The 14,104-nt window shown below is 47.0% G+C and overlaps 1 protein-coding gene across 8 annotated transcripts in view; it reads right to left on the minus strand.

Annotated features, from left to right (window-relative positions):
* Nucleotides 1–14,104, minus strand: part of LOC135546479 (rho GTPase-activating protein 32-like) — a 46,571-nt gene that overhangs the window by 19,275 nt on the left and 13,192 nt on the right. For 2 of the 8 annotated variants that reach the window (XM_064974923.1, XM_064974925.1), the window contains exons 2-5: nucleotides 9,533–9,625; nucleotides 8,552–8,657; nucleotides 8,254–8,351; nucleotides 7,288–7,372 (exon numbers count right to left, since the gene is read on the minus strand). In XM_064974923.1, coding sequence (XP_064830995.1) covers nucleotides 7,288–7,372; nucleotides 8,254–8,351; nucleotides 8,552–8,657; nucleotides 9,533–9,624 — 381 coding nt within the window. In that variant the 5' untranslated portion in view covers nucleotide 9,625. Of the gene's footprint in view, nucleotides 1–7,287; nucleotides 7,373–8,253; nucleotides 8,352–8,551; nucleotides 8,658–8,990; nucleotides 9,145–9,532; nucleotides 9,626–9,785; nucleotides 9,853–14,104 lie in introns of those variants that run through there. The other 6 variants (XM_064974924.1, XM_064974930.1, XM_064974927.1 and 3 more) reach the window with 6 other exon arrangements.

Genomic DNA, 14,104 nt, shown 5'->3' on the forward strand with positions numbered 1-14,104 from the left:
TAGAAGCTGGGTGTCGAGAAGCAGGTGGTAAATTTAATATAACAAAGAACATGGAACAATGCAAGGTGCACGTAATGATGGTTGCCAGGACCGGTCCTTAGTAATCCGGGCTCCAGCTGCAGGACGACGCAGGCACAGAGGGACGGCCCCGAGGATGAGTAGCAGGCCGGATGGCGAAGATGAAATCCCAGATTATGTTGGGATCCAGAATGTCCTCCACCGTAACCCAATACCGCTCCTCTGGGCCGTACCCCTCCCAGTTCACTAGTTGCTGGAGCCGACCCCAATGACTTCGGGAGTCCAGTAGGGATCTGACGGCATAGGCGGGACCGTCCTCAACGTCCAGGAGGGGGGCCGAGGCGTGCCGTGGGGTCGGCATCAGCCAAGGGACCAGGAACCACCAGCCTGAGAAGGAAAACATGAAAAAGTGAGATCCTCCAGACCACTGCGGTGGTAGTCTGCCTGCTCCTTCTGACGGTGGACGGTGCGCTGGAGTCCCAGATGAGTCTCGCTCCACACTTCTTCTGCGGGGCTGAACCAATTATCCACTGCAGAGGTTTTGATCCAGCCCGAGGTCCACGGAGCCAGGGTAGGCTGAAAACCCAGAACACACTGGAACGAACGGAGTCAGCCCGGTGGAGGAGTGACTTAACGAATTCTGGGCCCACTCTCCCTGCCGGTCCTGGCGGTAAGTCCTCAGGAACTTCCCCAGCTCCTGGTTCATCCTCTCCACCTGCCCGTTAGACTGAGGGCTATACCTGGAAGTGGAGGCTGACCGTGACCCCGAGCTTCTCCATAAAGGCTCTCCATACTCGTGATGTGAATTGGAGGCCACAGTCGGAAATGATGTCCTCCGGAAGGCCATAATGCCGGAAGACCTGATGGAATACTGCCTCAGCGACCTAGAGAGCAGTAGGAAGACCAGAATGGATGAAGGGGATGAAACAACATGATTTGGAAAATCTATCCACAACCACACAAGATGGCGCTGACAGAGATGGTCGCAACGCTTCAGAAAACTATGTACGGTTGTGTTTTTTTGTAACTATGTACGGTTGTTTTTTATGTATTATTTCTTACATTGTTAGCCCAGAAAATCTCAAGTGTTATTACATACAGCCGGGAAGAAAGCGATGACAATTTACCATCATTACAACCAGGAATACATTTTACCTGAAGCGGATCCTTTGTTCGGACCTCCACCCTGGACATACAATCTTATCCCAGAGGCCGACCCAAAACAACGCGGTCGCCGCTTGGAGAGGCAGACGGAGCGGCCTACTGGTCAGACTCAGAAGGCGAGCGCACCATCCACCGCTTCTGAGCATATTACTCACCAACGTCCAATCTCTAGATACCACGGTGGACGAAATTAGGACACAAGTTGCCTTCCAGAGAGACAGAGATTGTAACATTCTCTGATTCACGAAAACATGGCTCACTCAGGATATGTTGTCAGAGTCGGTACAGCCACACGGTTTCTTCACGCATCGCACTGACAGAAACAAACATCTCTCTGGTAAGGGTGGGGGTGTATGACTTATGATTAACGACTCATGGTGTAATCACAACAACATACAGGAACTCAAGTCCTTTTGTTCACCTGACACAGCCGTGTGACAATAAGCAGATCCCTCGTCAGTCCTGAAAGAACTTCACTGGACTCTATGTAAACTGGAAACCATACATCCTGGGGCTGCATTTAGGTAGCTGGGGATTTTAACAAAGCTAACCTAAGAACCATACTTCCTAAATTCTATCAGCATATCGAATGCGCAACAAGAGGTGGTAGCTTTCTGGATCATTGCTACTCGAATTTCCGCAATGCATACAAAGCCCTCCCCCGCCTTCGGCAAATCTGACCATGACTCCATTTTGCTGCTCCCAGCCTATAGACAGAAGCTAAAACAGGAAACACCCGTGCTCAGGTCAATAGAAATCTGGTCTGACCAATCGGATTAGAGACAAAGTAGTCGCAAATCAACGGCGCAAACACGAGACGTATGTGGCAGGGTCTACAGTCAATCACTGATTACAAAAAGAAAACCAGCCACGTCACGGACACCGATGTCTTGCTCCTAGACAAATTAAAACAAACTTCTTTGCGCACTTTGAGGACAAAAGTGCCACTGCCACAGCCTGCTACCAAAGCCTGTGGGCTCTCCTCTTCCGTGGCCAATGTGAGTAAAACATTTAAATGTTTTCAAACCTCGCAAGGCTGTCGGCCCAGACGGCATCCCTAGCTGCGTCCTCAAAGCATGTGCAGACCAGCTGGCTGGTATGTTTACGGACATATTCAAGCAATCCCTATCCCATTCTGTTGTCCCCACATGGGTCAAGATGGCAACCATTGTTCCTGTTCCCAAGAAAGCTAAGGTAACTGATCTAAATGACCCATTGCACTCACTTCTGTCATCATGCAATGCTTTGAGAAACTAGTCAAGGACCATATCACCTCCACCCTAGACCAACTCAAATTTGCTTACGCCCCAAAAGTTCCACTGACGATGCAATCGCCATCACACTGCCCTATCCCATCTGGACAAGAGGAATACCAATGTAAGAATGCTGTTCTATAAGAATGCTGCTCAGCATTTAACACCATAGTAACCTCCAAACTCGTCATTAAGCTCGATACCCTGGGTCTTGACCCCGCCCTGTGCAACTGGGTCCTGGACTTTGATGGGCCGTCCCCAGGTGGTGAAGGTAGGAAACAACATCTCCACCCCACTGATCCTCAACACTGGGGCCCCAAAAGGGTGCGTTTTCAGCCCTCTCCTGTACTCCCTGTTCACCCATGACTTCGTGCTCGCTTCCAACTCAATCATCATGTTTGCAGACAACACTGCAGTGGTAGGCCTGATTACCAACAACGACGAGAGCCTACAGGGAGGAGGTGAGAGCCCTTGGAGTGTGGTGTCAGGAAAATAACCTCTCACCCAACGTCAACAAAACAAAGGAGATGGTCGTGGACTTCAGGAAACAGCAGAACCCTAAAATTAGATTTGAAATCAATGGATCAAGAACGCTGAGGCACGAGAAGGAGTTTCCCTGCAGGAGAATGCCGGGGGGGGGGGTGATTTGGTTTGAGCACATACGGAACTGGATTTGACATGCCAAGGTAGCCACCAATATTTCTCGAGATAGATTGAGTAGTGCGATAAATACCTGGATGTTCAGCGACAACAGCTGTGTGCGCTCAGGTCGGCAGCCGATACCATATCCCTGTGGGAACATAGATGGGCTCAGGAGGACAGGTAGTGGGTGCGGGCTCCCACTCCAGAGCCTGGTGAATGTCCACATCTACATCCCAGATCACGGGGGCTACGACTCAAGAGGAAGGGATTATGGGTGCATTCTGGACAGGACCCTCTCCCAAATCGTAAAGACAGGACAGGGCATTGGCTTTGGTGTTCTTTAAACCTGGGCGATAGGTCAGTGTGGAGTCAAATCTCGTAAAGAAAAAGGGCCCACCTTGCTTGTCGCGGATACAGCCTCCTCGCTGTCTGTATGCACTCCAGGTTCTGATGGTCGGTGAGGATGATGAAGGGGTCCTTCTCGCCCTCCAACCAGTGTCTAATGCCAACTTCACCGCCAGGAGCTTTTGATTGCCAATGTCGTAATTCCTCTCTGAAGGGGACAGTTTCATTAAGAGTAACATTTTTGTAGATTACGACAACCCCCACACCCACCTATGAAGTGTCCACCTCCACCACATAGAGTATTGTGGGATCTGGTCGTTTGAGCAATGGGGCAGAGGTGAAACGTCCCTTCAGTAGGAGTGGCGATGGAGCTAAAGTTCCTGATGAAACGCCAGTAGTAGTTGGCAAACCACAAAAACCATTGTAACCCCTTTATGGTGGTTGGGACTGGGCATGACCACACAGCATCTACCTTCTTGACGGCCATCTTCACTCCTTGTGGGCTGATTTGGTAGCCTAGAAAGGAGACGGCCTCCCGATGAAACTGGCACTTCTCATCCTTGACAAACAAACTACTTGGATGTGAGTGATGTGATCCTCCAAGGTAGCCGAGTAGACCTGAATGTTATCAATATACACGACAACCTGGCCTCCGAACATGTCCGGGAACACCTCGTTGACGAATGCCTAGAACACCGACAGAGAGAAGTCAAATGGCATCACGAAGTACTCATAGTGACTAGACATCGTGCTAAAAGCTGCCTTCCATTCATCCCCCTCCCGGATGTGGATGAGATTGGACCTGTGGAGTGCATACAATTTGGTAAAGAACCAGGCCCCGTAGAACTGTTCGATGGCTGTCGGCACCAACGTGAGGGTAACGGTACTTGGTGGTGATCTCACTCACTCCTCTGTAATCAATACATGGACATAACCCTGCATCCTTATTGGCCACGAAGAAGAAGCCTGCAGACGCAGGAGAAGTGGACGTACGGATGAAACCTTGTTGAGCGCCTCATGGATGTACTCCTCGATGGCCTTGGTTTCAGCCACCGAAAGAGGGTAGAGGCATCTACAAAGGGGCACAGAGCCTGCAAGCAGGTCGATGGCACAGTCCCAGGGGCGATGAGGAGGGAGACCGGTGGCGTGGGTTTTGGAAAATACCTCCCGCAGGTCCTGGTATACCTCCGGGATGTTGGGCTAAAGGACAACCACATCACACTCAACCAATGTGCAACCACATGGGACAGGAAAGCAGGTCCACCAGCTCTCTTTCCTCTTGCCTCTATCTCTTTGCCCTTTCTACCACAGTGTAACAGCCAGGGAGGGAGAGAAGCGATGAGTGACGACGCTCCCGAAGTAGGTTATCCAGAAGCATGGCCATCTGGAGGAGTGAGTCCAAGGAGAGGTTGTCGTCTCGACAGGCCAGTCCAGTCTGGACCTTCCCTCACAGTACTCTTCTGAATAGCGTATGAAGGCCGGCTCATTCCATCCGCTGGATGCTGCTACTGTCTGGAAGTTGAGCGCGTACTCAGCAGCAGTCTGGTCCTCCTGCCATAGTTGGAGTAGCCGCTCACTCCCCTCTATGTACTCCGGTGGATGATCGAAGATAACACTGAACAGAGCCATGAACCCCTCATACGAATCCAGACGGCCGTGGCCCATCCCAACGCCGGCCCAGTCAGCAGAGAAATAACCTTGGCAACCATTGACCTCTCGATGGTGGGGGCTCTCATCTGGTGCGAAATAGAGGGAGCACTGTAGTAGGATGCCACGGCATTTAGATGGGGTGCCGTCATATTAGCCGGGAAGGACAAACAGGCGTCGCTGACCTCGGCGGGTTACTGAATGGGCTGGTGTGATGGCTCGACTGATGGTAGAGTATCTTCCGCTAGTTGAAGGCAACGCTTCTCGGGTATGTTCAAGACGTTGAACACTGCAAAGAACCTCTTCCATAGCCGTCCCCAGTTGCACCAGCTGGTCGTGGTGTTGACGAAGTAGGTATTCCCTGCTCGTCAACCGTCTAGGAGATGTTCTGGTTTTCTGCTGCTTCCATTTTGTGAGGCAGTATTCTGTAAAGTAGACGCTGGGAGTTGAGAAGCAGGTGGTAAATGTAATACACCAAAAAAAGATACAATATAGGAGTAGCATACTGACATGAAACACATAAATAATAATGCCTGGGGAAAGAACCTAAGGGAGTGACAGATAAAGGGGAGGTAATGAGTGAGGTAATGGAGTCCAGGTGTGCCTCATGATGAAGCGCAGGTGCGCTTAATGATTGATGCCAGGTGCGTGTAATAATTGATGCCAGGACCGGTGGTTAGTAAACTGGCGGCATTGAACACCGGAGAGGTGGGAGTGGACGTGACCACGAGGTTGGCTAGCTAAACTCATGCGCATAAATATGTAAATCAGGTCTAACAGTCATCTCGCGCTGAACTGTGCATGTGCATGCCGTCAAATAAAAAGGCACTGATTTTTTTTTAAAAGACGGTTTTTTTTTTTACAAAAATTAAAACGTGTTAGTATGTCACTTTTACTAGGTTGGAGTAATAACATGCTCAGCTACTAAGATTTTGGCTCAAATCTAGGTTGTGCCTTTAGATTGTGAAAAAATGACCAACTTCAGAGTAATTTTTTACTTTTCTAACTCCAAACCCCGGTCTGGTCTGCTGTGTCTGCTTCCTATTTCTTACCGTAAGTCTGGCAATGCTGGACCTCTGGGTTTAGAAACTGTGGTAAAAGCATCAGTGTGCGAATGAGTAGATGACTACTGCTCGATGCTAGCAAGCCAACAAAATTACATAGGAATTATGCAGGCAATAAACAGACACTTTCACAAATGAGTGAGTAACCACTTCCGCTTAACTGATTCTAATTATCACCACAGGCACACACACAAAAAAAACCCTCAACCATCTGAAATCTGTGCTGACTGTAATGGCGATGAAACTTCAATTAAAGTGTCAGCAAAAATTACCCTTAGAGCCATCCTAAAATGACCACCTGATGAGGCTATGGGATGATATCACAGGTGCAACATCTTAAACAATTAAATGTTCTCTTACATTCTCCAGTGATGCACATAACTCCTCTCTCCTGCCACCTCCTGGAAGTTGAAAGCTGCCACAGTTCACGCTCTGTACTACAGTAGTACTGACCGGCTGTGGATGCTCCCACAGTAACGCTGTCTGCCCAGAAAACCTATTTCTCTGGTTGATATCATCACTTTAATCCAACTAGTACTGAGGATTACAGGTTTATCCTGAGCTGAGCGGATTAGAGAGGAATGAATGCTACTTAGTGGATTAACACACACATGGATTCCATGTTGCTGACTGCTGTATCACTTATTCAATTGTACTTACAAATTAAAGGGATACTTCGGGATTTTGGCAATGAGGCCCTTTATCTACTTCCCCAGGGTCAGATGAATTAGTGGATAACATTATGTCACTGTGTCCAGCATGAAGGAAGTTAGCTTTATTTTTGCAAGCCAATACTTACTAGCATTAGTGCAATGACTGGAAGTCTATGGGTATCTGCAAGCATGCCAAAATTCCAACGCATCCCTTTAAGTACATAATGAATGAGAATTTAAATTCCATCTGTACTTATTCCAAATATGGGAAATTGGAATGGGGGGGGGGGGGGCAGGATGACCTAAAATAATTAGAACAAACTGCTGATGCAATGGCTTGGTTCCATTAAGGAAATTAGGTATTTTGTGGAACAATTCACCATGATGTCCACTGAGCAACACATGAACTTGAGCCAAGGACACAATTACCAAACTACCAGCAACAAATGACTTCTGTTCTCCATTGAACGTATGAGTGTTCAGTTCTGGGCCGGGTCTCACCTGCACAGTGCCAAAGTCAACGGTCTCATAGTGGAAGTGGGCACACTCAGCCAGCCTGGGAAAATGACCTCTGGGGAATGTCAGCCTGTAATACAGCAGCATCACCTCATCAGTATTCTACTGGCTGATACACTGAGGTGCAGAGAGAGCGAAAGAAAGAGCAGAGAGACAAAGAAAGAGCAGAGAGACAAAGAAAGAGCAGAGAGACAAAGAAAGAGCAGAGAGACAAAGAAAGAGCAGAGAGAAAAAAGAAAAAGAGGAAAGAAGGAGAGAAGAAAAAGGAGAAAGAACAAAGAGAGCAAAGAAATAGCGCGAGAGAAGAGAAGAGAGAGAGAGCGGAGAGAAAGAGCGGAGAAAAAGAGAGAGAGAAAGAAGAGAGAAAGAGAAGGAGAGCGAGAAGGAAAGAAGAAAGAGAGAAAGGAAATAACAGAGAAAGAGGGGAGAAGAGAGAAAAGAGAAAAGAGCAGAGAAAAGAGGAGAGAAGGAACGAGAGGAGAAAGGAGAGAAAAAGCGAGAAAGGAGAGAGAAAGAGCGGAGAGCGAGAAAGTGAAAGAATGAAAGATGAAAAAGAGAAGAGAAAGGAAGAAAGAAGAAAGGAAAAAACAGTGAAAGGGGGGAGAAGAGAGAAGAGCGGAGAAAGAGCGAAAGGAGAGAGCGAAAGAGGAGCGAAGGAGTGAGAAAGAGAGGAGGAGCGAGCAAAAGAAGAGAGCAAGAGAGTGAAAAGAGGGAAAAAGAAAGAGGAGAGAAGGAGAGGAGAGAAACAGAAGAGAGAAAGAAGAGAGCAGAGAAAGAAGAGAAGGGGGGATAGTAGTGTGAAAGAGAGTGGATAGAGAGAGTGAGATAGCAAGTTGACCAGTCGGTCTCTGCCCGGCCCATCAATTTACTGCACTTTATTTTACTGCCCTGGTTTAGAGGCCCATTTTACAGCCCATAATAGCCTGTTTCCGTGGGGACAGGAGCACCTACTTCTTCACGTTTTTGACCTTCATGCTGGCTGTGCTGATGCAGGAACGCAGGGTGGGCTCAGGCTCGACAGGAAGCTCTGTGAGCTCATCATTCCGTACCTGCCAATCAACAAACAATACTCAATATCTGCCAATTAACACACACGATACTCAACATTCCTGAAGTATAAACCAATTACATGATGGTCAAACCCATACTAGCAGTATCTATAAGACTACATAGTAGTAGAGTTAAGAGACTGCTGTTCCCAGGTTACAGTGCTCTTATCAGACCTCCCTCTAGCGATAAAAGACTGTACCATGGCCATTGTGCTCCCTTGTGGGGACTTATCTGTTGGAGTAGTGCTCTTGTATGGATCAGGCTGGTTCTTGTCTTCATCTGGTGTAATACACAGTGACATGGCCCTACAGAGGCAGAGGGAGGGAAGGACTGAGTGACAGGAAGAATCCGAATCCATAAATATATTACATTTGACATATTTTAAATAAATATAAAATGTCCATGGGTTCCACCAGAGGGAGCCAGCGAGAGAGACCGATGTATTCACATTATGTTTGGGGATCAAATCAAATCATGACATTGCACTAGCGGCCCAGAAAACTGTGGTATTTACATCCTTGTTATTCTGGTGGTAACAAATAACTTCACACAGTCTCAAATGGCTACTGACTGGTACAGAAAGCTCCAGAGAGGAGTATAGCCTAGCCGACATACAGTAAAACACATCCTGGGCCCACCAGGGATTGCCTCACAAAACCTGCAGCTGAAATCTGAGTCAGTGTGCTCGGCAGAGGAAGAAAAGTCCTTTCAGCCCAACTTTTCTCAGGTACAATGAAGAAGAGTGGATCCTTGAGACTTCTCCTTCCTTCCTAGGCTCAGACATGAGATCTGCTGATGATAAGGACAAGAACACTTGCACTGAAAGAATGAGCTCATCTCATCTGCTGGAGATCTGTGATTAAATTAGAGCCATCCTATCCTATCTAGGCCTGGTTGTTTTGCAGAATATTTACAGTTGATTGAGAAGATATCACATGTGTCATCACAACCCTTTACAATGGGTGATATAGTATAGCCATCTCTAATGTCTTTAGAATTCCTCTCGCTATCGCTCTCTTCCTTTCTGTCAATCTCTCACACACACATAACACATGCCCGTACAATCACCCACACACACACCCTCAACACGTCTTCTTTATATTTATGGGTGTGATATCTGCAGAGTCCTGGTCAGCTGACATAGCACCGGTTCAGTGTGGCGCGTGAGAGAGTAGCTCACCCCTCAAGGACGTCACCACTTCCTGGTTTTCTCTGTGGTCCTGAGGCAGCATTCCCGATCACCGCGGCAACCCCACAGCCAGCCTCCATCATACTGCAACAGTCGAGAGAGACAGACTTAGCTGGGAAGCTGCCAGACATTAACCCACTCTTAGCTGCAGCTTGTTCTCTCTTTCACACCTTTAACAAATTAATGGTTAATGAGTCTACAGTAAGAAAGGCATTCAGTAAACAAGTAAATACCCACTTCTTACACGTTAAAATTGTTTCATTCAAACAGGTAAAATTGAAAATAATATTTTTTAAACAATATGGAACCCATCCATACTGCAGGCAGAGTAAAGCACTGGGACTTGTATGGCTGTTTGGAATGGTCCTGAAAGGCAGAAACAAACCCTTCATGATGAGTGTTGTTGTGAAGAGAGTGTTGTGACAGCCCCCATGAGGAGTGTTGTGACAGCACCCATGAGGAGTGTTGTGACAGCACCCATGATCCATCATCCCTAATACAGCTCTTTATATACAGTCAACAAATAAAAGGAATGCTCTGACAGAGCAAAACAAAACACCTCCACACAGCCTTCCAAATCTTTCCATAACTCGCCCTCATGAAAGGCAACACTGGGAGTTGAACTCACATCTGGTAGGATATTGGGCAAACACAGTGCAGTGGTAACCAACCAACCCTGGTCCTGGAGTGCTACAGTATGTGCATTGTGCACTCAAAGTACCTCGGTTCTACACCTCAGCATTAAAAAAAACTCCCCAGCCAACCAGTACTGAGGTAGTAAAGCAGGAGTTTTCCCTCTTCTCCAATCAGAAGCTGTAATGATGACTATAGAAGATACAGTGGGGCAGAAAAGTATTTAGTCAGCCACCAATTGTGCAAATTCTCCCACTTGAAAACATGAGGCCTGTAATTTTCATCATCATAGGTACACTTCAACTATGACAGACAAAATGAAAAAAAAAAATCCAGAAAATCACATTGTAGGATTTTTAATGAATTTATTTGCAAATTATGGTGGAAAATAAGTATTTGGTCACCTACAAGCAAGATTTCTGGCTCTCACAGACCTATAACTTCTTCTTTAAGAGGCTCCTCTGTCCTCCACTCGTTACCTGTATTAATGGCACCTGTTTGAACTTGTTATCAGTATAATAGACACCTGTCCACAACCTCAAACAGTCACACTCCAAACTCAGGCCAAACCAGACCTACTATACTCCACTGTACTCTCAAGTCATCTTTCCAATGGCGGCTGTAGTCTTGCTATAGGATCTCCTATCAAACATTATGTGACAACTCTCTTCAAGATTAGGAAATATTTGTACACAAATTAAGTGGGAAACCGACACAAAATCACACCAGAGAGAGTTATTTCCAACAGGACAGCACCTGAATGTTTGTTTCTCCATCCTGGACCGTTCCGGGATGCAGGCGTGTTCGAGGATTGCAGGGTTCGGTACACAAATCAGGTTCTCGATAGATCAGGGTCCAAAACAGACAACAGGTAAGTCCAGACAGTCCAGGTCATACACAGTAAATCCAGCAGATATATTATCACTTTCTCTTTTCAAAGTTTCACAGGTCCACAGCTCCATGCTCTCCTTTCTTCCTGGTGTGGCTTGACCCCTTATATACGAGGGTCGGGCCCACCTTGCAAGCATTCCCCTTGCTTCTGTGGATTGTAGTTTCTCTCTCTCTCTCTCTCTCTCTCTCTCTCTCTTTTGGGTCAGACATTTTGTGCTTTGTAGTTCCTTATCTGGCCAACCCTTAGTGAGAGGGCAGAGCCCGTTTATTAGTTCTGCTCCCACATATCTGCCATGTGTCACTCGGCCCCCTTCTTTGCCACAATTATTACAACAAATATGTATCTAATGAAAGAGGACAGCATGATGACAAAAAAACAATCAACAATTTATGTGAAGTCCCAAAGCTGTCCTGAATCTCTCCAGGGATAGACTCCATGATATTGAAGATGAACAAAGTAATACAAGTTTGCATGTACAGAATATTTTTGCCATTCAGTATAGTCTGGCAATCTGTCACCCATCAGAATGTGGTCCAACTTTCTGTTCCTCCTTCAAAAGCTCTGTAGAATAAATGCAATGCAGTTGCCTATGATCAAATGTAACATGCCTGACCTTGATGATTGTTCAGAATGGAGAATGTTTGTTCTCAGATAAGGGCACCCTGTGCTTCACATTTCTGCGTTGCAGATACACTCAGCACTGCCTTATGGCAACATGACAAGCTACATCCATTCATTTATCCATTAAATATCGATAACATGGCAAAACTATATGATTCAACGAGGACACAGATGTTTCCTGACATGTTAGCCAATGCCTTACATTTGTTATGTCCCAAATGGCACCCTATTCCCTACATAATGCACTTATTTTGACCAGAGCCCTATGGGCCCTGGTAAAAAAAAAGTAGTGCACTATATAGGGATAGGGTGTAATTTGGGACATTAACTTTACCCCACTTATCTGTCAGTCATGCCAGACTAGCCATAGTAAAACCATCATCCTGCAATGTACAGTAGCGGTAGCTATAAGATATCTTGTTCACCACTTGAAGGAAGTTCTCAATTTCTGCTACAAGGAGACAAAAACAGCTCTGATCTGGCTTTGGCAGCTCTGGCCTACATGGTATTCTAGGAAAACTAGGGCAGCCTACGCAATTCTGCATGCCATTTATGAAACTTGTATTAGAAATCATGGCTGGTGTGATGAATTGATGCCCACACATCATCTCTAAGAGAAGAATTTCATGCCATAAGCCTCTGAAGCGTCACACTAGACACACTCACATGTTAAGCTAATGCATTTGCTACAGCGCTGTATGCAATTAGGCCAAAAGCTTTAAGACACTATATATACACACACAAATGTATGGACACCCCTTCAAATAGACTCTTTCAGGCACATCCGATACTGACAGATGTGCTCGATTTTTAATACACAGCCATGCATTGGCAGTAGAATGGCCTTACTGAAGAGCTCAGTGACTTTCAACATAGCAACGTCATAGGATGCCACCTTTTCAACAAGTCAGTCAGTAAAATTTCTGCCATTAAGTGGAAACATCTAGGAGCAACAACAGCTCAGCCGTGAAGTGGTAGGCCACGCAAGCTCATAGAACGGGATCGCCGAGTGCTGAAGCGCATAGAAATCGTATACTTTGTTGCAACACTCAATACCGAGTTCCAAACTGCCTCTGGAAGCAACATCGGCACAATAACTGTTCGTCTGGAGCTCCATGAAATGGGTTTCCATAACCGAGCAGCCACACACACGCCTGGAGTGGTGTAAAGCTTGACACCAGTGGACTCTGGAGCAGTGGAACGGCGTTCTCTAGAGTGATGAATCACGCTTCACCATCTGGCAATCCAACGTACGAATCTGGGGTTGGCGGCTGCCAGGAGAACGCTACCTGCCCCAATGCGAGGTGCCAACTGTAAAGTTTGTTGGAGGAGGAATAATGATCTGGGCTGTTTTTCATGGTTCCAGTGAAGGGAAATCTTAACGATACAGCATACAATGACATTCGAGATGTGGCAACAGTTTGGGGAAGGCCCTTTTCTGTTGTTTCACCATGACCCTTCCCCTTACAATACCCCCGTGCCTAAAGCGAGGTTCATACAGAAATTGTATTTCAGGGCCTCCCGAGTGGCGCAGTGGTCTAAGGCACTGCATCGTGAGAGATTCTGGGTTCGAGTCCAGGCTGTCACAGTTGGCCGCGAAAGGGGGGCCCATAGGACGGCGCATAATTGGCCCAGAAACATCTGGATTAGGGGAGGGTTTGGCAGACAGCGATGTCCTTGTCCCATCGCACACTAGCGACTACTATGGCGGGCGGGGCACAGTGCACGCTGACACGGTCACCAGGTGTACGGTGTTACTCCGACACATTGGTGCGGCTGGCTTTCAACTAAAGTGGGCATTGTGTCAAGAAGCAGTGCACCTTGGTCGGGTCGTGTTTTGGAGAACGCACGGCTCTTGGCCTTTGCCTCTCCCGAGTCCGTACGGGAGTTGCAGCGATAAGACAAGACAAACAACCAATTGGATACCATGAAATTGGGGAGAAAAAGAAAACGGTATTTTGAGATTGGTGTGGAAGAACTTGACTGGCCTGCACAGAGCACTGACCTCAACCCCATCGAACACCTTTGGGATGAATTAGAACGCCGATTGCGAGCCAGGCCTAATCGCCCAACATAGTGCATAGTGCCCAACCTCACGAATGCTCTTGTGGCTGAATGGGAGCAAGTCCCCGCAGCAATGTTCCAACATCTAGTGAAAAGCCTTCCCAGGAGAGTAGAGGCTGTTATAGAAGCAAAGGAGGGGACCAACTCCATATTAATGCCCATGATTTTGGAATGAGATGTTCGACAAGCAGGGGCTCACATACTTTTGGTCATGATGTGTATGTAGTGTTTTATATCTAAAGTGAGAGGCGAAGGGAGCCACTGGGAAGAGAGAAATTACTATTGTTTCACCTCATACTGAGCAACACACACACACACACACACACACACACGGGCGTAGGCAGTACTGTATT

Source organism: Oncorhynchus masou, chromosome 9 (genome assembly GCF_036934945.1).
Source record: "Oncorhynchus masou masou isolate Uvic2021 chromosome 9, UVic_Omas_1.1, whole genome shotgun sequence".
NCBI classification, from domain to species: Eukaryota; Metazoa; Chordata; class Actinopteri; order Salmoniformes; family Salmonidae; genus Oncorhynchus; species Oncorhynchus masou.